This window comes from Hippopotamus amphibius, chromosome 16, assembly GCF_030028045.1.
Source record: "Hippopotamus amphibius kiboko isolate mHipAmp2 chromosome 16, mHipAmp2.hap2, whole genome shotgun sequence".
Taxonomy (NCBI): Eukaryota; Metazoa; Chordata; class Mammalia; order Artiodactyla; family Hippopotamidae; genus Hippopotamus; species Hippopotamus amphibius.
The window spans coordinates 3,913,700-3,935,143 of NC_080201.1; the positions used below are offsets into that span (position 1 = coordinate 3,913,700).

Consider the following 21,444-nt stretch of genomic DNA (forward strand, 5'->3'; position numbering starts at 1 on the left):
TTGTTCTTGTATCCATTCAACCAGTCTGTGTCTTCTGGTTGGAGCATTTAATCCCTTTACATTGAAGGTAATTATCGATATGTATGTTCCTACTGCCATTTTGTTAATTGTTTTGGCACAAAAGCATCTCTTCTACTGTCTAATCATGGCTTCTTTTTTGTCTTTGAATGTAAAATATCTTTTCTGGTAGGTTTCAGTCTTTTTTGTTGATGGTTGTTCAGCAGTTAGTTGTGATGTGGGTGTTTTCATGAGAGGAGGTGAGCTCACGTCCTTCTCCTCCACCATTGTTTCCAGGATGGAGGGGCTGCTTTTAGTTTGGATGCTTGCTGTCTCTTTCCTCAGCGTGTGCTGGCTGTTATTCCCTTGATATGGGCTGTGCAGGTGCAGTGGCCCTTGTGCGCTCCGGGAGGGTGGGAGCAGCACTTGGCACTTGCTCATGGATCTTGTACAGCCTGTGCCCACCTGTGGAGCCCACTGTGGTGGTGGAGACTCAAGCTGCCCCCAGAACTCCTGTAGGCGGTGTCCTGTTGCCTGGGAGCACTCATAGGGAAAGAAGCTCTTATGGTGGTCCCTCCCCTCTCCTCACGCACCCCTCATTAATGTCACCTTGCCTCTCTGACAGGCCTGGGCTTCTTCCAAGTACTCCCCTCAGTTGCCACAGTCCAGCCTCTTCACAGTGTCTGCCAGCCCCAGTCCTCTCCCTGGGTCTGACCTCTGAAGCCTGAGCTTCAACACTGGCAGACAAGCGTCTCAGGCTGGGGAGTGCAGGGTGGCGGTGCCGACCTTTTGTGCAGGTCATACTCTGTTTTGCCTTCTGTAAACCAGTTGCTGTGCTCTCCTCCTAGGCTCCGATGCGCCCCTGCCTTTCAGGCTGATCTCCTCACCGGTGAGGGGACTTCTCAGGGAGCGGGAACCTTTCCTCCTTCACGGTTCCCTCCCTGGGGCACAGACCCTGTCTTGATCCCTTTCTTTTCTTTTTTCCTTTTGTTCTACCTGCTTACATGGAGGTTTTCGTGCCCTTTCAGAAGTCTGAGGTCTTCTGCCTGCATTTAGTAGATGTTCTGTGTGAATTGTTCACTTGTAGATGTATTTTTAATGTTTTTGTGAAAGGAGGTAAGCTCCCTGTCCTACTCCCCTGCTGTCTTGATCCTGTCCTCTTTATTTTATTTTTTTTTTTACTAGTAAAGATATATTTCTTGGAACAGAGTACATACAAAAGGTTTCATACAAAATGAAAACAAGGCATCACATCAATTAAATACTTGGACAAAGCAACCACTTGTTATACAAATTAAAATTCTATGCAGCAGGTACATTTATTCCATTTTTGGGGAGTTTACTCTGTGCCAGTGAGGACGAAATCAGATTCCACTATAAATAGAAGTTTGTCTTGTTGAAAGGTTCATCTTTTTCTTTCTTTCTTTTTTTTTAATATATTTTTTTAAATTTATTTTGTTGTGCCAGGTCTTAGTTGTGGCAGGTGAGCTCCTTAGTTGCAGCACACAGCTCCTTAGTTCTGGCTTGCTGGCTTCTTAGTTGTGGCATGCGAACTCTTAGTTGTGTACTCATGTGGGATCTAGTTCCCTGGCCAGGGATTGAACCCAGGCCCCCTGCATTGGGAGCACAGAGTCTTATCCACTGCCTCACCAGGGAAATCCCCATCTTAACTTTGAAATAATATGTGAGGGGAAGTTGAAAAAAAGTTTTTTCCTTCCGGCTACATATGTTCTTCACTTAACTGCATTTAAACAAATCTGTTTCTTTAATTTTCTCCTCCCCAGTCTCAAAGCTCTTGGCACTTTACTGAGATGGCCGGGAGAAGGTCCTGGGCCCCGTTTGTGTCTTCACTGTCCAGCCAGCCTCCCTGCTCCTAACCCCCAGCCCACCCCCTTCAGGCCCTGGTTCGTCTCCTGGCCCTGCCTCTGTCATCTCTATTCTGGGGCATGGCAGCCACCTCCCGGTTGCCCATCTTCCTCCTTCCATCCTAGTCTTACTTTGTCGCCAGTTATCTTTGTAAAACATCTGTCTGTTTACCAAAGTTCCAGCATCTCCCTTTGCAGCAGGATGAAGGGCAGAATTCTAGACTCCCTAGCTTGGCCTTTGGAGTGCTTTGTGCAGGGGGCCCCAGCCTCTTCTTCCCTGCCTCCCCACCCTCCCTCGCACTGAGCCTGGGGCCCTGCAGCCCTCAGGTTCCCTTTCCCACCTTTGCGCCTCTTGCACTGTTCTCCTCTGTGCGGATCTTGCCTGTCCTGTGGGGCCCACTCGTGCTATCTTCCTAATTGACACGTTTCTGGTTCCTCTGGACAGAATAAGCTGTTGTCATCTCTGTCCCTCGTCACCCTCTGCCTGTCCTTGGGGATAATACTGAGCACATCATTCACCAGGCTGCTTCCCACTTCTCTGGTTTGTGAGCCCTCAAGGGCTGAGGGCTGTCTGTGGTGGCTCATCCTCAAGGCCTTGAATGGAGTCTGGAGCTTGGAGGCCCCGCCCCCACATTTGAATTCAGTAGATCTCATAGCTCTGTGTTTGTTTCATATGCTGCTTCTGTGCCTGAAGCAGAGATTTGCTTATTTCTGCTTTTTATAGGTCAGCAGTGGGTGTATGAATAGTAAAACAATGAGTTTAAATAGCATTTTAATGTAAACATGAATACCAGACTCTAGGGTAGACATTCCTTTTATTGCAGTATTGAAAATCATTGGATCTTCTTTCTTTTTTGTAGTAGCTGATCACCAGAGAATACTGATGTTTTTTGTTTACTTCTTCTTTTCAGTTTGTTTATGAGAAATGCATTTTCTGTTCATAGGCACAGGGAAAAAAGTGAGGGGAAGAGATGAAGACACTTGCCTGAAGACACTGTTAAAAGTAAACTGACAGGGTCTGGCTCGAAACGCAGTGTCTGTAGGGAGAGAACAGTTTCAGCAGCACCTAGAACTTGGTTTTTACTACACCCTTTTACACCTGCATGTGTACCTGTGCTGCTTATTTTTTCTCTTATTCATTTTTTTATTGAGGCATAGTTAATGTACAGTGAAATGCACAATTTTAAGTGTATAATTTTAACAGCTCATTGAATTTTGTTTTGACAGTGTGTGTGCCCGTGTAGCCTGCTGCCCTGTCCAGACAGAGAATTTTCCATCCACTCCGAAAGTTACCTTGGGTTCTCCATCATTTCCTCTTGTGCTCCAACCCCGTTCTGATATCTTTCAAAATAAATTAGCTTTGCCTAGTTTATTTTTTTATTTTTTATTTATTTTGCATGCTATTATTTTTTGATTGGAGTGTGATTGCTTTACAGTATTGTGTTAGTTTCTGTTGTACAGTGAAGTGAATCAGCTATATGTGTGTATATATCCCCTCTTGGACCTCCCACCCCCCCATCCCACCCATCGAGGTCATCACAGAGCACTGAGTTGAGCTTCTGGTGCTTTATAGCAGGTTCCCACTAGCTATCTGTTTTACTCATGGTAGTGTATACATGTCAATCCTAATCTCCCAATTCATCCTACCCTCCCCTTCCCCCTCTGTGTCCACATGTCTGTACTCTACATCTGTGTCTCTGTTCCTGCCCTGGAAATAGGCTCATCTGTACTATTTTTCTAGATTTCACATATATGCATTAATAAATGATATTTGTTTTTTTCTCTTTGTGGCTTCCTTTACTCTTTATGACAGACTTTAGGTCCATCCACATCTCTACGAATGACTCACTTTCATTCCTTTTTATGGCTGAGTAATATTCCATTGTATATATGTATCACATCTTCTTTATCCATTCATCTGTTGATGGACATTGAGATTGTTTCCATGTCCTAGCTATTGTAAATAGTGCTGCAGTGAACGTTGGGGTACATGTGTCCTTTTGAATTATGGTATTCTCAGGGTATATACCTAGTAGTGGGATTGCTGGTTCATATGGCAGTTATATTTTTAGTTTTTAAGGACCCTCCATACTGTTCTCCATAGTGGCTGTACCAATTTACATTCTCACCAACAGTGCAAGAGGGTTCCCTTTTCTCCACGCCTTCTCCAGCATTTACTGTTTGTAGATTTTTTGATGATGGCCATTCTGACAGGTGTGAGGTGATACCTCATTGAAGTTTTGATTTGTGTTTCTCTAATAATTAGAGATGTTGAACATCCTTTCATGTCCCTCTTGGCCATCTGTATGTCCTACTTGGAGAGATGTCTATTTAGGTCTTCCACCCATTTTTTGGTTGGGTTGTTTGTTTTTTTGATACTGAGCTCCATGAGCTAATTTTATATTTTGAAGATTAATCCTTTGTCCATTGCTTCATTTGCAGATATTTTCTCCCATTCTGAGGATTGTCTTTTCATCTTATTTATGGTTTCCTTTGCTGTGCAAAAGCATTTAAGTTTAATTTGGTCCCATTTGCTTTTTTTTGTTTTTATTTTCATTACTCCAGGAGGTGAGTCAAAAAAGATCTTGCTGTTGATGTATGTCAAAGAGTGTTTTCCTACGTTTTCCTCTAAGAGTTTTATAGCGTCCAGTCTTACATTTAGGTCTTTAATCCTTTTTTTTTTTTTTTTTTAAGCTGTGCTGGGTCTTTGTTGCTGTGTGAGCTTTCTCTAGTTGTGACAAGTAGGGGCTACTCTTTGTTGCAGTGCACGGGCTTCTCACTGTGGTGGCTTCTCTTGTTGTGGCGCACAGGCTCTAGGCACATGGGCTCAGTAGTTGCAGCATGCAGGCCCTAGAACACATGGGCTTCAGTAGTTGCGGCGCGTGGGCTTTAGGGTGTGCAGGCTTCAGTAGTTGTGGCTCACGGGCTTAGTTGCTTGGCAGCATGTAGGATCTTCCCAGACCAGGGATCAAACCCATGTCCCCTGCATCGGCAGGCAGACTCTTAACCAATGAGCCACCAGGGAAGTCCATAGGTCTTTAATCCATTTGTTTATTTTTCAGTATGGTGGTAGGTAATGTTCTAATTTCATTCTTTTACATGTAACTGTCCAGTTTTCCCAGCACCACTTATTGAAGAGGCTGTCTTTTCTCCATTGTATGTTCTTGCCTCCTTTGTCATAAATTAGGTGACTGTAGGTGCATGAGTTTATCTCTGGGCTTTCTATCCTGTACCATTGATCTATATTTCTGTTTTTGTGCCAGTATCATACTGTCTTGATTACTGTAGCTTTGTAGTGTAGTTTGAAATTGGGGAACCTGATTCCTCCAGCTCCATTTTTCTTTCTCAAGATTGCTTTGGCTATTTGGGGTCTTTTGTGTTTCCATGCATCTTGTAAAACTTTTTGTTCTAAGTCTGTGAAGAATGCCATTGGTAATTTGATAGGGGTTGCATTGAATCTGTAGATTGCTTTGGGTGATATAGTCATTTTCACAGCATTGATTCTTGCAATCCAAGAACACGGTATATCTCTCCTTCTGTTTATGTCATCTTTGATTTCTTTCATCAGTGTCTTATAGTTTTCTGAGTACAGGTCTTTTGCCTCCTTAGGTTGGTTTATTCCTGGATATTTGGGTATTTTATTCTTTTTGTTGCAGTGGTAAGTGGGATTGTTTCCTTAATTTCTCTGTCTGATCTTTCGTTGTTAGTGTATAGGAATGCAAGAGATTTCTGTGCATTAATTTTGTATCCAGCAACTTTACCAAATTCATTGATTAGCTCTAGTAATCAATATATAAAATATATTGACATAGTATAGTATCATGTCATCTGCAAACAGTGACAGTTTTACTTCTTTTCCAGTTTGGATTCCTTTTATTTCTTTTTCTTCTCTGATTGCAGTGTCTGGCACTGCTAAAACTATGTTGAAGAGGGTGGCGAGAGTGGACATCCTTGTCTTGTTCCTGATCTTAGTGGAAATGGTTTCAGGTTTTCACCATTGAGAATGATGTTTGCTGTGGGTTTGTCATATATGGCCTTTATTATGTTGAAGTAGGTTCCCTCTATGCCCATTTTCTAGAGTTTTTTTTATCATAAATGGGTGTTGAATTTTGTCAAAAGCTTTTTCTTCATCTATTGAGATGATCATATGGTTTTTATTCCTTAATTTGTTAATGTGGTGTATCACATTGATTGATTTGTGTGTATTAAAAGAATCCTTGTATTCCTGGGACAAATTCCACTTGATCATGGTGTATGATCCTTTTAATTTGTTGTTGGATTCTGTTTGCTAGTATTTTGTTTAGTATTTTTGCATCTATGTTCATCAGTGATATTGGTCTGTAATTTTCTCTTTTTGTGATATCTTTGTCTGGTTTTGGTATCAGGTTGATGGTGGCCTTTGTAGAATGAATTTGGGAGTGTTCTTTCCTCTGCAGTTTTTTGGAAGAGTTTGAGAAGGATAGGTGTTAGCTCTTCTGTAAATGTTTGATAGAATTCTCCTGTGAAGCCATCTGGTCCTCGACTTTTGTTTGTTGGAAGATTTTTTTTTTAAGGTTGTATACTAAATTTTAATTATATTATTAAGAAAAACATCCACATATTTACCTGCTCAGACTGTTTCATTGTTAATATGCATACTGAACAAAAGGATAGACTAGATTTTTAAAATAAACTTATAGCAGAAAAATTTCAAGGATTTTACAGAGTTCCCATGACCCCCAAATCCAATTTCCCCTATTATTAATGTCTTACATTATATGACACATTTGTTACAGTTAATGAACCAATATATACTAATGTTATCAATATATTACCATTAACTAAAATCCACTGTTATTGAGGTTTTCTTAGATTTCATTTTTGTCTTTTTACTGTTCTAGGACTCTATTCAGGTTACCACTTGACATTTGGTCATCATATCTCTTTGGGCTTCTCTTGGCTATGGCAGTTTCTCAAGTTTTCCTTGTTATGGATAACCTTGCCAGTTTTGACGGGTACTGGCTAGGTATTTTGTAGAAAACCCCGCAACTGGGATTTGTGTAATCTTTTTCTTTTCCTGCCGATTACATATGGGTGTTTTGGGAGGTAGACTACAGAGGTAAAGTTCTGTTTTACGGTACGTGTTATCTCATACCACTCGTAAGTACTACCAGCATGAGTTGCACTGTTGACTCCAGCCGTGATCACTTTGCAGAGGTAGTGTTTGGAAGGTTACTCCACTCTAAACTGACTCTGCTTTGCCTCTTCCATCCTGTACTCTTTGGGGAAAAATTAATCCATGCAACCTGTGCTTAAGGAGAGGAAATTTATGCTCTATCTGCTTCACATCAGAGTATCTGCATAAATTACTTAGATTATTCTGTATGGGATATTTGTCTCTTCTCCCTCATTTATTTATTCAAATAATTATTTGTGTCAGTATGAATTCTTGGATATTTATTTTATATTTTGGGTGAAAATCCAACACTAATTTGTTGCTCATTTTTTTCCACCTTGAGTTATTGGTAGCGCAACTAAAATTAGAATGGATGAAAAAACTTCAAGTATAACCCTTCTGATGGTTTCTTTCCTAGCCTAACATGGACTGTGTCTGTATGACACAAATTGCAATGACAGTAGTGAAAATATATTAATCAGCTATCTAGTTCCTTAAACAGAAATCAAAGCACCAGGCTTGTATTCTTGCATTGTAACTACTTAAACATTTGTATCATATGGACATAGTCTGGAGATTTTCTGCCAACAGCATTGTACATTTCTCTGCAGCATAAACACAGACTATCAGGGGTCACTTTGACATTAATGCAGGTCCTTGATGTTGTATATGTGACAGACCTGCCCACTGATTTTGTGTCCCAAATGGTGTCTTTTCATCTTTATTTTCTAAAACTGCAAAAGGTTGAATCATCTTGAACAGTTTCAAAAGCAAAATTTAACATGTTTGATAATATTCAGTTTCAAATTCTAATCAAAGCATTTTTAGTAGGGTGATGAGAGAACGTATGCATTGTTTATAAAGTAGGAACATATGCTTTTAATATAAATAGAAATAACAAGAATGGGACACAAACTATACTTCTCATTAAGTATGCTCTCCTTCCCACAATTACAAGAGGAAATTTTATTTTTTTTACTTTTTATTTTTTATTTCTTTAAGAACTTTTATTGAGATACAGTTAACATACAGTAAACTGCGTATATTGAGAGTGTACAATTTGGTACCCCAATTTCCCAATTCATTCCCCCCAACCCTCCCTGCTTTCCCCACTTGGTGTCATATGTTTGTTCTCTACATCTGTGTCTCTGTTTCTGCCTTGCAAACTGATTGATTTGTACCATTTTTCTATAGTCCACATATATGTATTAATATATGATATTTGTTTTTCTCTTTCTGACTCACTTCACTCTGTATGACAGTCTCTAGGTCCATCCATGTCTCTACAAATGTCCCAGTTTCATTGCTTTTTACAGCTGAATAATAGTCCATTGTATATGTGTACCACATCTTTTTTATCCATTCATCTGTTGATGGACATTTAGTTGCTTCCATGTCCTGGCTATTGTAAATAGTGCTGCAGTGAACATTGGAGTGCATGTGTCTTTTTGAATTATGGTCTTCTCTGGGTATATGCCCAGCAGTGGGATTTTAGTTTTGCAAGGAACCTCCATACTGTTCTCCATAGTGGCTGTATCAATTTACATTCCCACCAACAGTGCAAGAGTGTTCCCTTTTCTCCATACCCTCTCCAGCATTTACTGTTTATAGATTTTCTGATGATGCCCATTCTAACTGGTGTGAGGTGATACCTCATTGTAGTTTTGATTTGCATTTCTCTAATAATTAGTGATGTTGAGCAGCTTTTCATGTGCAAGAGTCTTTGCCATCCGTATGTCTTCTTTGAAGAAATGCCAGTTTAGGTCTTCTGCCCATTTTTTGATTGGGTTGTTTGTTTTTTTGATATTGAGCTGGATGAACTGTTTATATATTTTGGAGATTAATCCTTTGTCTGTTGATTCATTTGCAAATATTTTCTCCCATTCTGAGGTTTGTCTTTTCGTCTTGCTTATAGTTTCCTTTGCTGTGCAGAAGCTTTGAAGTTTCATTTGGTCCCACTTATTTATTTTTGTTTTTATTTCCATTACTCTAGGGGGTGGGTCAAAAAAGATCTTGCTGTGATTTATGTCGAAGAGTGTTCTTCCTGTGTGAGGAAATTTTATTTTAAAAGTGTATAATAATAAAAGCATTATAACCTAGTTCTTTCATGTTGGAAGATTTTTAATTACAGTTTCAATTTTGTTACTTGTGATAGATCTGTTTGTATTTTCTAATTCTTTCTGGTTCAGTCTTGAAAAATTGTACCTTTCCAAGAATTTGTCCATTTTTTCAAGGTTGTCCATTTTATTGGCATGTAGCTTGCTTGTAGTAGTCTCTTTTAATCCTTTGTATTTCTGTGGTGTCAGTTGTAATTTCTCCTTTTTCATTTCTATTTTATTGATTTGTGTCCTCTCCCTTTTTTTCTTGGTGAGTGTGGCTAAAGGTATATCAATTTTGTTTATCTTCTCAAAGAATCAACTTCTAGTTTTATTGATCTTTGCTATTGTTTTCTTCATTTCTATTTTGTTTATTTGTGCTTTGATCTTTATGATTTTGTTCCTTCTGCTGACTTTGGGTTTTCTTTGTGCTTCTTTCTCTAGTTGCTTTAAGCATAACGTGAGGTTATTTGAGATTTTTCTTGTTTCTTGAAGTGAGATTGAATTGCTATAAACTTCCCTCTTTGAACTTCTCTTGCTGCATCCCATAGGTTTTAGGTTGTCGTGTTTTTGTTGTCATTTGTTTCTATGCATTTTTTTTTCCCTCTTTGATTTCTTCAGTGATCTCTTGGTTATTTAGCAGCACACTGTTTAGCCTCCACGCATTTGTGTTTTTTACAGTTTTTTCCTTGTAATTATTATCTTTTTTTAAAAAACTTTATTTATTTGGTTGCAGCAGGTTAGTTGTGACAGGAGGGCTCCTTGGTTGTGGCACGCAGGCTCCTTAGTTGTGGCATGCAAAGCCTTAGTTGCAGCATGCATGTGGGATCTAATTCACTGACCAGGGATCGATCCTGTGCCCTCTGCATTGGGAGTGTGGAATCTTAACCACTGTGCCACCAAGGAAGTCCCCCTGTAATTGATTTCTAATCTCATAGTGCTGTGGTCAGAAAAGATGCTTGATATGATTTTAGTTTTCTTAAATTTTCTGAAACTTGATTTGTGACTCAAGATGTGATCTATTCTGGAGAATATTCCATGTGCACTTGAGAAGAAAATGTATTCTGCAACTTTCAAGTGGAGTGGCCTATAAATATATATATATATATACTTTTTAATTAATTAATTTATTTTATTGGCTGTGTTGGGTCTTTTATTTTGCTGTGTGCAGGCTTTCTCTAGTTGCGGTGAGTAGGGGCTACTCTTCATTGTGGTGCGCAGGCTCCTCATTGCCATGGCTTCTCTTCTTGTGGAGCACGGCTCTAGACATGTGGGCTTCAGTAGTTGCAGCACATGGGCTCAGTAGTTGTAGCTCACAGGCTCTAAAGCGCAGGCTCAATAGTTGTGGCGCACAGGCTTAGTTGCTCCACAGCATGTGGGATCTTCCTGGAGCAGGGATCGAACCTGTGTCCCCTGCACTGGCAGGCAGATTCTTAGCCACTGCACCACCTAGGAAGCCCCTGGCCTATAAATATTAATTAAATCTATCTGGTCTGGTGTGTCATTTGATGCTTGAGTTTCCGTATTGATTTTCTGTCTGTATGATCTGTCCACTGGTGTAAGTGGGGTGTGAAAGTCCCCCACTATTATTGTGTTACTGTCAGTTTCCCCTTTTATGTCTGTTAGCATTTGCCTTATATATTGAGGTGCTCCTGTGTTGGAGGCACAAATATTTATAATTGTTATATCTTCTTCATGAATTGATCCCGTGATGGTTATGTAGCGTCCTTCCTTTTCTCCTGTAACAGCCTTTATTTTAAAGTCTATTTTAATTGATATGATTATTGCTACTCCTGCTTTCTTTTGATTTCCATTTGCATGGAGTATCTTTTTCCATCTCCTCACTGTCCGTCTGTATGTGTCCCTAGGTCTGAAGTGGGTGTCTTGTAGACAGCATATATATGGGTCTTGTTTTTGTATCCATTCAGCCAGTCTGTATCTTTTGGTTGGAGCATTTAATCCATTTACATTTAAGGTAATTATTGATATGTGTGTTCTTATTACCATTTTCTTAATTATTTTGGGTTTGTTTTTATGGTTTTTTTTCCCTCGTGTTTCCCACCTAGAGAGTTCCTTTAGCATTTGTTGTAGGGCTGGTTTGGTGGTGCTGAATTCTCTTAGCTTTTGCTTGTCTGTAAAGATTTTGATTTCTCTGTAGAATCTGAATGAGATCCTTGCTGGGTAGAGTAATCTTGATTGTAGGTTCTTCCCTTTCATCACTTTAAATATATCTTGCCACTCCCTTCTGGCCTGCAGAGTTTCTGCTGAAAAATCAGCTGATAATCTTAGGAGGATTCCTTGTATGTTATTTTTTGCTTTTCCCTTGCTGCTTTTAATATTTTTAATTTAAATTTATTTTTGTTAGTTTGATTAGTATGTGTCTTGGTTTGTTTTTCCTTGGGTTTACCCTGTACGGGACTCTCTGTGCTTCCTGGACTTGTGTGGCTATTTCCTCTCCCATGTTAGGGAAGTTTCTGACTATAATCTCTTAAAATATTTCCTCAGACCCCTTCTTTTTCTCTTCTTCTTTTGGGACCCCTATAATTTGAATGTTGGTGCATTTAGTGTTACCCCAGAGGTCTCTGAGACTGTCTTCAATTCTTTTCATTCTTTTTTCTTTATTCTGCTCCTCAGCAATTATTTCCACCATTCTGTCTTCCAGCTCACTTATTTGTTCTTCTGCCTCAGTGATTCTGCTATTGATTCCTTCTAGAGTATTTTAATTTCACTTATTGCATTGTTCACTACTGTTTGTTTGCTCTTTAGTTCTTCTAGATTCTTGTTACACGTTTCTTGTATTTTCTCGATCCTTACCTCCATTCTGTTACCGAGATTCTGGATCATCTTTACTACCATTAGTCTGAATTCATTTGCAGGTACGTTACTTATTTCCTCTTCGTTTATTTGGTCTTATAGGTTTTTTAACCTTGCTCCTTCATATTTAACATATTTTTTTGTTGTCTTATTTTTTTTGATGGGTTGGACTGTGTTCCTGTCTTACTAGTTGCTTGGCCTGGGGCGTCCAGCACTGGAGTTTGTAGGCTGTTGGGTAGAGCCGGGTCTTGGTGCTGAGATGAGGACCTCTGGGAGACCTCACTCCGATGAATATTCCCTGTGGTCTGAGGTTCTCTGTTAGCCCAGTGGTTTGGACACGGTGCTCCCACCACAGGAGCTCAGGTCCAACCCCCGGCTCAGGAACCAAGACCCTGCAAGTCAAGCAGGGTGGTGGAAAAAAAGAAAAAAACAATAATAAGGAATAAAAATAAGATTAGAAAACTAACCGATATGTTAGAAAAAATGAAAATATAAATGAAACAACAACTAGAAGGTAAAACTGAACCATAATGGCAGAAAAGAAAAAAGGCTGGAAAAGGCCTTGACTGTGGAGGGTGGAGCTTAGGTAAGAGCAGGATTTAGGTGGGGTGGGATCTAGGCTTAGGACCAGAAAAGGCCCTGGGGGGGTGGGAGGCGGGGCTTAGGCTCAGTGTGGCCCAAGGGGGTCTCAGTGCTGATGATCAGGCCAGGGATCCCAGTAGGCTAGCCACGTTCCCCCTGAGCCTCTGAACACCCAAGGGCCTCTCCAGGCCTGGGAACCCCTCCCATCCCCCAGCCACTTCTCTAGGGTGCTGGTCCCATCTGGCCTCCACTTCTCCTCCCTCCTTCCTCCCCGCCTCATCCTACCCGGTTGCTCAGGGATTCCTCCTGTCCCCTTGGGTCTTGAGGTCCCCCACCAGCGTGTGGTAGGTGCCCTAGTTGTGAGGAGATGTGAACTCCACATCCTCCTACCCCTTCGCCTGGTTTAGAGTGCAGTGGAGGTGGACTCCTGCTCTGCCTCGTTTCTTTCACTTAGCATGACTTTTTGAGATTTACCCATGTTGTTGCATGTGTCTGTGATTTCACCCCCTTTTAGTATGCCATTGCATGGATACGCCATGGTTTGTGGACTCATCTCCTGGTGAGGATGTGTGGGTTGCTCTGGTTTGGTGAGTGTTACGATTGGAGCAGCTGCGAACAGTTCTGTACATGCTTTGTGTTCATATTCACCTCAGGGCAAATACCTAGGCGGGGAATTGCCGAGTCACAGGGCGGATGTTGGTTTAATTCTGGGAAAGTGCCAGACCGCTTTCTGAAGTGGTTACTGTGTTGGTCCCTTTTAAAAATTTTTAAAAGTACCTGGGGATTTGGTCTCCTTGTAGAGCTTCTGCTGTGGACCTGAGGATGTCATGGGCCGTCGTGTGTTTTGCAAAGCCGGTTCACTTTTACACCAGTGCTAGCATAGCTCATTTGAAGATATTCAGAAGGAATGAGAATGAAAAGTTGAAGACATTATAAGGCATAATTAGGCACTACTGGTTCAGCATGTTTGGCGTTTAAAGTTGTTGGCTACTGCATATATATTTGAGTAGAGTTACTCCGTGTGTGTGTGTGTGTGTGTGTGTGTGTGTGTGTGTGTGTGTGTGTGTGTACATGCGCCGTATTTTAAAAGTCACGTCTGTTAGTTGAAGCAGCTTGTGGTTCACAGCCACGTGTTACTAAAAAGTTCCGAGGGGACTCAGCCGCAGATACGTGTGGGAACCTTTGGTGTGCAGGGTGGTGGTGACAGGTGGGCAGGAGGTTGTGGGCAGGAGGTTGTCCAGGTCACTGTGGAGGGGGGCAGGTGGGCAGGGGAGCCTGACAGCAGTCCTGGGCCTGGTGGGGGGGGCACACCTGGTCAGGAAGCAGCGGGCAGCCCCCAGCTCCCGGGAGGAGCACCAGAGCATGTTTCGCGGAGGAGATCAGGGGGTCTTACCCTGCTCACCCCTCAACCCCACCCCTGTCCCCTGCCCCCTCACCCTCTTCCACACCAGCCCCCAGTGTCCTCCTTAAGGGTCTTGGTCTCAGAAAACAGACACCTGCTGAGGGTGTGCTGAGCAGAAAAATGCTACATTGGAAGGATATCCGATGCAAACAGAGTGGACAGGCTGTGAGGCACACGGGGCAGGAGCCGGGCTGGCAGCGGAGCTGTGCGGGGGAAGGACTCTTGTCCGGGGGCCCCCTTTGCCAGACCTCCTGTTGTTTGGAAGATGGACCTCCTGGATTGGTCCTCTGATTTCATTTTATTTTCTCTCCTGAGGTCTTTCTCTTTGTCTTTTTTGGTTTGTTTGTTTTTTAGTTGATTTACAATGTTGTGGTAGTTTCAGGTGTACAGCAGAGTGGTTCCGTTTTATATATGTGTATATCTATTCTTTTCCAGATTCTTCCCCATTACAGGTTATTACAAGGTATCGAATATAGTTCCGTGTGCTGTACGGTTGGTCCTTGTTGGTTATGTATTTTCTGTATAGTAGTGTGTATGTGTCAATCCCAAACCACAAATTTATCCCTCCTCCCACTTTGTTTTTCAGTTCTTCTTTCTGGGAGATTTCCCCATTCTCTCTGCCAGTCCTGTTTTTAAGATTTTAAAATTCTACCATCAGATTTTTATTGTTCAGTAACTAGGAAGTTCTCAGAAAGTTCCTCTTTGTCTCCCAGATGCAGTCTTTTATTTCTTCTTAAGTTTTCTTCTCTGTGCTTCATGCCTGCTCCGAATCCCTGTTTCTCGCGTTTCTTTCTGGGGTTCTGTCCCTCATGAGACCCGTTTGAACCTTCTCCAGAGCATCTGACTGTTGGCTGTGGTCCATGTTTAAGAATGAGGTGTGCCAAGTGCTTGGAGCGCCTGTGTCCATGGTTAGATGTCCTCTGGTGGCCCCGGTCTTAGGGAAACCTGGCAGCACTCTGACCTCTTGAGGGGGTACCCCCACATCTTGGTGTCTTTCGGCCTTTTTTCTTGGGCCAGATGAGTGCTTCTAGGGAGGCTACTTCTATTCGCCTACCCTCTGTAAGCCCAATGGGAGATGCCACTGGGGCTCTCCTCCCTCGTCCCCCAGTGTCCCTCCCCCAGCAGGGCCTGGTGCACCTTGCACTTCTTTCTCATCTTTTCTGTGGTTCCTCTGCTGTGGCTGGTGAGACAGTTGTCTCCTGTTGAGATGCAGATTGACCAGGCTTGGTCTGGATTGTCCCTGGGGCTTTTCCTCTGGGGAGCCTGGCTTACATATCTGTATTTAAAACCAGGGCTAAAGTAACAGGAGGGTAAAACGGTCAGCTTAAAATAAATTACTTAATTTTCAGGATTGTCAGTCAGTTTACAAGTAATGAAAACCTAGAGGAGTTAGGATTTCATAGTTAAGGACAGTTCTGAATAACAGAACTTTATGTGGGAAGAGTTACATTGATTACATATGCTCCAAAAATTAATTGTGCACTGAGAAATATTACATACCTTTGTCATAAAATAACTTTTCTAATCAGATTTTATTGTCTTTCAGATCCTATCACATAGGACAGTATGCACCTTAAGATCCTGAAGAAAAGGCACAAAATGTTCAAGTAATGTCAAGAAATAATTTGTGAGGTAAGTGACTGTTTACATAGGTGTGTAATCACTGTGTCCTCTCTGACAGCCGACACGGACTTGGACACTGTTGAAAAGGCAATACGGGCAGCTCAGATGGTTCGTGGCAACAAGGAAATCTTTTTCTTCACGTATTGTCTTTGGTTTGCTTACCACCTACCCTAAAAGGAGAGTGTGTCCCGGGAGGAAGATTCCATGAAGGGGACTGATCGGTTGTTTGCAGCATTACGAGATGAGGGGAGTTCTCGAGTGTAAACCGCTGGGAAGGCTTTGCTTGAAAGGTTGTCCGTTAGATAATGGAGATGCGCTGTTGCTCTTAGTGTTCCGGGAAGCGGGCTGGATTTAACACAGGGATAAACAGCTCAGGTTTGCGAGTGTAGACTAAATCCCATTAAATTAGCCATTAAAATAGAACCCTGATGCTGCGGCAGCCGCCTGGCCATGGGTCAGTGCGCAGCGCCCTCGGGTTTTTCTCGGAAGTGATCCTGCAGAGATTGTCACCAGTGGGGGGTCGGCGCGGGGTGAGGCTGCGCCCCCGCGCGTCACGTTGCCAGTTGCGTGCCATTTGCTCTCGTGTTGCCAGTATTTTTAGATTAGTTGAGTGTAAAGGGATTGTTTCTTCACTTCCTCCCCTCCCTTCCTGTTGCACTGGTGAAGTGCAGGCGCTGTGACTCCGCGGGCAGTGCCTGCGCCTGGGGACAGATAACCAGATGTGTCCCGCCCAGCCTTGCTGTGCTTATCCACTGCTTTCCTGAAAATGAAGTGGCGTTTGGGGATCAGGTCGTTCTCCCTTTGCCTTCTAGTGGGTTTTATAAATTCAGCTCAGGAGCACACAAGTGCGATGCCTCAGTATCCTCACGTGCTTCTGGGAACGTCCCTCCCCGCCCACCAGGGTTGGTGTGTGTGCGGTCACTCTTCCTCACGACTAGAGCCGCCGTGCGCACCCCCAGGGGAGGCCTGTCGCCACTGCCTCAGCCGGAAAGGTTAAGCGGGAGGGGCTCAGGCTCAGGAGACTCGGGTCCCTGTTTCTAGGCACAACTCAGGCTGCACACATGTGCTCTGACAAAAGGCTAGTCTGTCTCTGGACACGTGGCCCTGCAGCTGGTTGCTCGCTGCCCAGCAGGCAGGCTCCCACTTCTCATAGGACGTGTCCTACCTGAGAAGAAGCCGTGAGGCAGAGGGATTGTGGTGAGAGGATGTTTCAGCTGAAGGCCTTGATGGGCATTTTCACTAAGAAGCTCCCGTGGCAAGCACGAGGCCACTGTCCGGATCTGAGACAGGGACCAGTTCCACGTTGTCGCATCTGCCTGTGGACATGCCCTTGCTGTGAGCCTAGGGGCGGGCGGGCGCTGCCGGGGAGCCCGGAGAGAAGACCCAGGCCTTTCCCGCAAGGGCTGACAGCAGCCGGGGGCTGACATACAGATGCTCTCTCGAGGTAGGGAGGGGTGAGCGCACTGCCCGTGGAGCTGCTGAACTGGTCCTACTTCCAGAGAGTCTCGGTCCCCTGACGGCATCAGCCTTTACAGTGGTGTAGACGGGACCACGCTCCACCATGCTCTCCGGAGAGCCGTGTCTGATGTTCAGAGCCCCTTTTTGAAGTGCCCTTCAGAGGAAGGAGGACTGTCTTTGCAGGAGGACTTGCTTGGAAGAGAGAAGCGTTGAGCCTGTGGGGTGGGTGGGACTCTGCAGAGGGAAGGCGCTCAGCAGAGGCGTCGCCAGGGAGGCAGTCGTCGGGTCCAGTGTGTGCTGGCTGAAGAATGGCTGGTTTGGGTGCCCAAATTCTTTTCTTTTCTTTTTTTTTTTTAAATATTTATTTATTTGGTTGCACCGGGTCTTAGTTGCAGCAGGCAGGCTTCTTAGTTGCAGCTTGCAGGCTCCTTAGTTGCAACATGAGAACTCTTCGTTGGGGCATGCATGTGGGATCTAGTTCTCTGACCAGGGATTGAACTTGGGCCCCCTGCATTGGGAGCATGGAGTCTTATCCACTGCGCTGCCAGGGAAGTCCCCCAAATTCTTATCTTTAGTTTCTTCACTTAAATAATTTTAAAGCTATTTTTGTCTGATCTAAGAGCAGTCTGTGGGGAACAATTTCATTTCTCTCTTGTACTAGTCAATATCTTTATATCAAGAGGGAATTCTGCAAAATATTTGCAGAAGGAACTCTGATCAGCAAATTCATTCATTCACTAAATGTTTTCATCATTACTGTGCTCTGGTTACAGTTAAGGAAGAAAGTAACGCCCAGATTCCAAAGCCAGTGCTGTTAATCATTGTAGCAGACCCCACCCCAAGAGCGTTCTTACCCCTCCTCCTCCCCTCCCCCTCCCCCTCCCCTCCTCACAGTCACTTGCTCTGTGCTCTTCTGACAGGAGCAGCGCCTGAGTGGAGAAAGCCCTGGGCCATTTGATTAAGTGCTGTGGCTGTCGGTGTTTCCATCCCCTGCATGAACGCTAAGGGCAAATGAACTGTTTCCCTTTGTTTATCACGAGTATTACTGCTCCTGTCAAGCACTGATGAGAGGAGGTTACAGGTTTAAAGAAGTAGCAAAATGTTTACTGGGAAAAGTGCAAGTTTTTCTTTAGCTTCTGACCCAACGTGTTCTCAGATATCAGGTACTTTAGGAAATATGGGAGAGTTGTCAAAAGAATGGATTAATAAGTGAAGGGAACTGTTAAAGGACTGAGAGAGGAAGGGCATTCTAGAAACAGCATAGAGTTAAAGAAGATGGAGATTAAAATGTGAGCCTGCCTCAGAAGGCTCGCACGTTGTCACAGTTAAAATGAGGGAGACGTGAGAGTAAACTCGGAGCAACATGGAGAAGCGTCAGGTGAGAGCTGCGAGCCCCGTGGTCGTGGGCCAGGGTGGAAACGAGCAGCGCGAGCGCTGCGTGTCCGCCAGCCGTGCGCCAGCTGCTGGCCCGTGTGTGCTGCGGGCCGACAGGCCCGGGCACCATGGATGGGGCCGCGGAGGCTGGCGTGGGCGGCGGCGGGACCCGGGCCTCGTCTGGCCCGTGCGCCGCGTCCTCCTGGTGCCCTGGGGCTGGGGCCGGCCGCGCGGGAGCACGTGTCCCCGGGAGCCTCACCCGCTGTGTCCCTCCCCCCAGGGAAACCATGCCGTCCTCAGGACACCGGCTCCGGGAGGTCGAGCATCACCCTCTCCTGGCTGAAAATGACGCCTGCGACCCCTCGTCCTCCTCTTCGTGCGAGGCTGACGCGGCCGGCGGGGTCTGGTTCATCCGCGACGGCTGCGGCATGGTCTGCGCCGTGGTGACGTGGCTGCTGGTCGTGTACGCAGACTTCGTGGTGATGTTCGTCATGCTGCTGCCCTCTGGAGACTTCTGGTACTCCCTGGTCAACGGGGCCGTCTTCAACTGCCTGGCGCTGCTCGCGCTGTCCTCTCACCTGCGCACCATGCTCACCGACCCCGTGAGTGGCTGCCCTCGCGCTGGGGTTTCCGCCGGGCCTGGGCCAGGGAGGCGCCCGCGGCCACTCGCCGAGGGCCCCGAGCTCCTGTAGCCTCGGGGCTCCCGCGCTCCCGCGTGCAGGCTGGCGGCGTGCTTCATGGCTTCACTGGCGAGCCGTGGCGCCGCGAGAGGAGTGATGTCATGGTGTGTTCATGGAAAACGTTCCATTGGGTTTGTTCAGATGAAGAAATTGTAGTGAATAATTCCCGAGGTCCTTTCTAGTTTAAATACTCTGTTTCCCTAAAGAATGGATGGAAAGTGAGTGATCTGGCATCTGGATTTCACCGCTTTTCTAGTCTTTCTAGTTGTCTTTTGATCCCATGCAACTAATTTACCTTCTTTGTACTAAAGGTTAGCTGTTATCTCTAAGTTCTTTCTAGCTTTGTAATTCTCTTATTTTTATGTCTCAGCTAAAATCTGGAGCAAACATCTCATTCTAGCTGGTAAAAGGTCAAGGTTCCCCCTGGGCAGGAAGGAAGCACCCCCTAGTCATTGGCGCTGTCAGGTGTGGGCGTGACTTTGGAGGAAGCGGTTGCTCCACAGAGGGCAGGTGCAGGGGCCGGTGCGGAGCTGACACAGGTGCGTGAAAACACTGGCGAGCTGGGCTCCTCTGGGGAGAGTTCCCCTGAGATAAAGAGGGGCAGGTCCAGCAGGGAGTCTCCCGGCGTCCTGAAGGCCGCTGGGTTTGGAACCGCCACGTGGGGGTTAAGGCTGCTGCTCTGAGGTTGGGAGACGTCCTCTGGGTCGGCCACGCGCGGACAGTGGCTTCTGGGACCCGTCCAGCCCCAGAGCCTGCAGGAGGTGCTGGGGGTGGGGGGGGCGTCGGCTGGGGGGGGCAGGCAGCCGCAGGCCCTGGAGAGGGGCCCACACCCGTGGGGCTGCGCCGCAGGTGTGCGTGGCCCGGTGCCGGGGTCCATGCGGGGTCTCCTGAAAAGGTCCTCCGCGCAGCACTGAGAGTGGTTTTTAACCACTGCTACAGGGGCTCCTGATTCGTGAGTGCAGGGCTGCTGGGCTCACGTCCCTTGGTAAGCTTTCTCTGAAGTGGGACCGAGCAGTTATAAACCAGGTCAGGGCTCTGAGAACACCGGGAGGGACCAGGGCACGGAACGTGGTTGACACACTGGTCTGTCTGACTTGCCGCGTCCGAGTTCCTCTGCGTGGGTGCTGCCTGCATTGCTGCCTCTGTCACCTTGTTTGCCTCGCACAGTCTCAGAGGCCCAGCCGGGTGGGCAGCTGGGAGCCGCACGTAGGGGACAAGCTCCAAGGCTGGTCTGCCCGTGGTTTTGTGGCCTCATCTGCTGGTGGAGTTTGACTGTCACCCGTTCTGATGTCCCTCAGGGACCATAAAGGGCCTTCTTCTCGTTTCCTTTTGTGCAGCAAAGCCTGCCCCGGGAGCCAAACCCTGCGCCCAATCCCTGTGCGCCCCTGCGCCCCTCCTTGCTGCCGCAGCAACGCCGCCCAGCCAGGTACCCAGGCCCCGGAGTGCAGTTACCGGGACGGGGACCAGATCTACGATTTCTACGCTAGTGTTCACTGTAGGAAGAGCGCTGCTAGTGTCGGCCATCTTCCTGGGTGTTGAAAACGGGGCTGGGTCCATCCTTTGTAGGCGTTTTGGTGAGAAAGCCACATCCAGCTTGTGATGTGCCGGGGCGGTGGGGAGGGAGGACTGCCCGGCTGGGCTCCTCTGGTCACAGCGCTTGTGTCTAGTAACCAGTATAGGCCTCCCTCCCCGCTGTAGTCCCGCTCCTGCTGCAGCCCCTCTCCCGCGGGAAGAGGCCTCAAGGCTCTTCAGGAAGCCCCAGGGTGGGGGGTATGCGGTGGGGAGAAGGTGTGTGCAGGGCGCTGCCTCTGCTCTCGGTGGGTGTGTTGAGTCCACGTGTCTTGAGAAGCTGGATGGAAGCACTGAGGGAAGGAGTGTGAGGTGGAGGAGGGTGTGAGTCCTGGATGCAAGCGTTTTTCAATTGAAATTTAATTCATTCTGCAAAATGAACCCTTTTGCAGTGTATAGTTTGGTGACCTTAGTGTATTCACATCACCACAGTCATTTTAGACATTTTCATCACCCGAGAGAGAAGCCGTGCACCTCGCAGCCGTCACTGCCCCAGCCCCCCAGCACCCGCAGTGCCAAGCAGCTACTCGTCTACTTTCTGTCTCCAGAGTTGCCTGCTCTGGACAGATGGTACAGATGCGGTCGTGCGAGGATACGTGGCCCTGGCATCTGGCTGCCTTCCCTCTGCGTGAGGTTTCCAGGGCTCACCTGCGCAAGTGGCGTCCGTGCCCCGCCCCTTTCCATCGCTGTGGGGGTGGGCCATGTTCTGTCTGCAGCCATCGGGTTCTCCCCACTTCCTGGTGGTTATGGGTAATTCTGCCGTGAACATTCGGGGACAAGGTTTCGTGTGGACCTATGTTTCATCTCTTCTGGGTGGAGACCCAGGAGT

The 21,444-nt window shown here is 45.8% G+C and overlaps 2 protein-coding genes across 12 annotated transcripts in view; one reads left to right on the plus strand and one right to left on the minus strand.

Moving 5' to 3' along the window:
* LOC130838981 (small nuclear ribonucleoprotein-associated protein B'-like) overlaps window positions 1–13,873 on the minus strand; it is a 33,225-nt gene extending 19,352 nt beyond the window's left edge. Inside the window, exons 1-2 of the mRNA XM_057712741.1 lie at window positions 13,821–13,873; window positions 13,680–13,754 (exon numbers count right to left, since the gene is read on the minus strand). Coding sequence (XP_057568724.1) covers window positions 13,680–13,754; window positions 13,821–13,873 — 128 coding nt within the window. The remainder of the gene's footprint in view (window positions 1–13,679; window positions 13,755–13,820) is intronic.
* ZDHHC7 (zinc finger DHHC-type palmitoyltransferase 7) overlaps window positions 1–21,444 on the plus strand; it is a 43,444-nt gene that overhangs the window by 12,348 nt on the left and 9,652 nt on the right. For all 11 annotated transcript variants that reach the window (XM_057711572.1, XM_057711579.1, XM_057711571.1 and 8 more), the window contains 2 exons: window positions 15,458–15,543; window positions 18,647–18,968. In XM_057711572.1, the coding sequence (XP_057567555.1) occupies window positions 18,654–18,968 (315 nt within the window). In that variant the 5' untranslated portion in view covers window positions 15,458–15,543; window positions 18,647–18,653. The remainder of the gene's footprint in view (window positions 1–15,457; window positions 15,544–18,646; window positions 18,969–21,444) is intronic.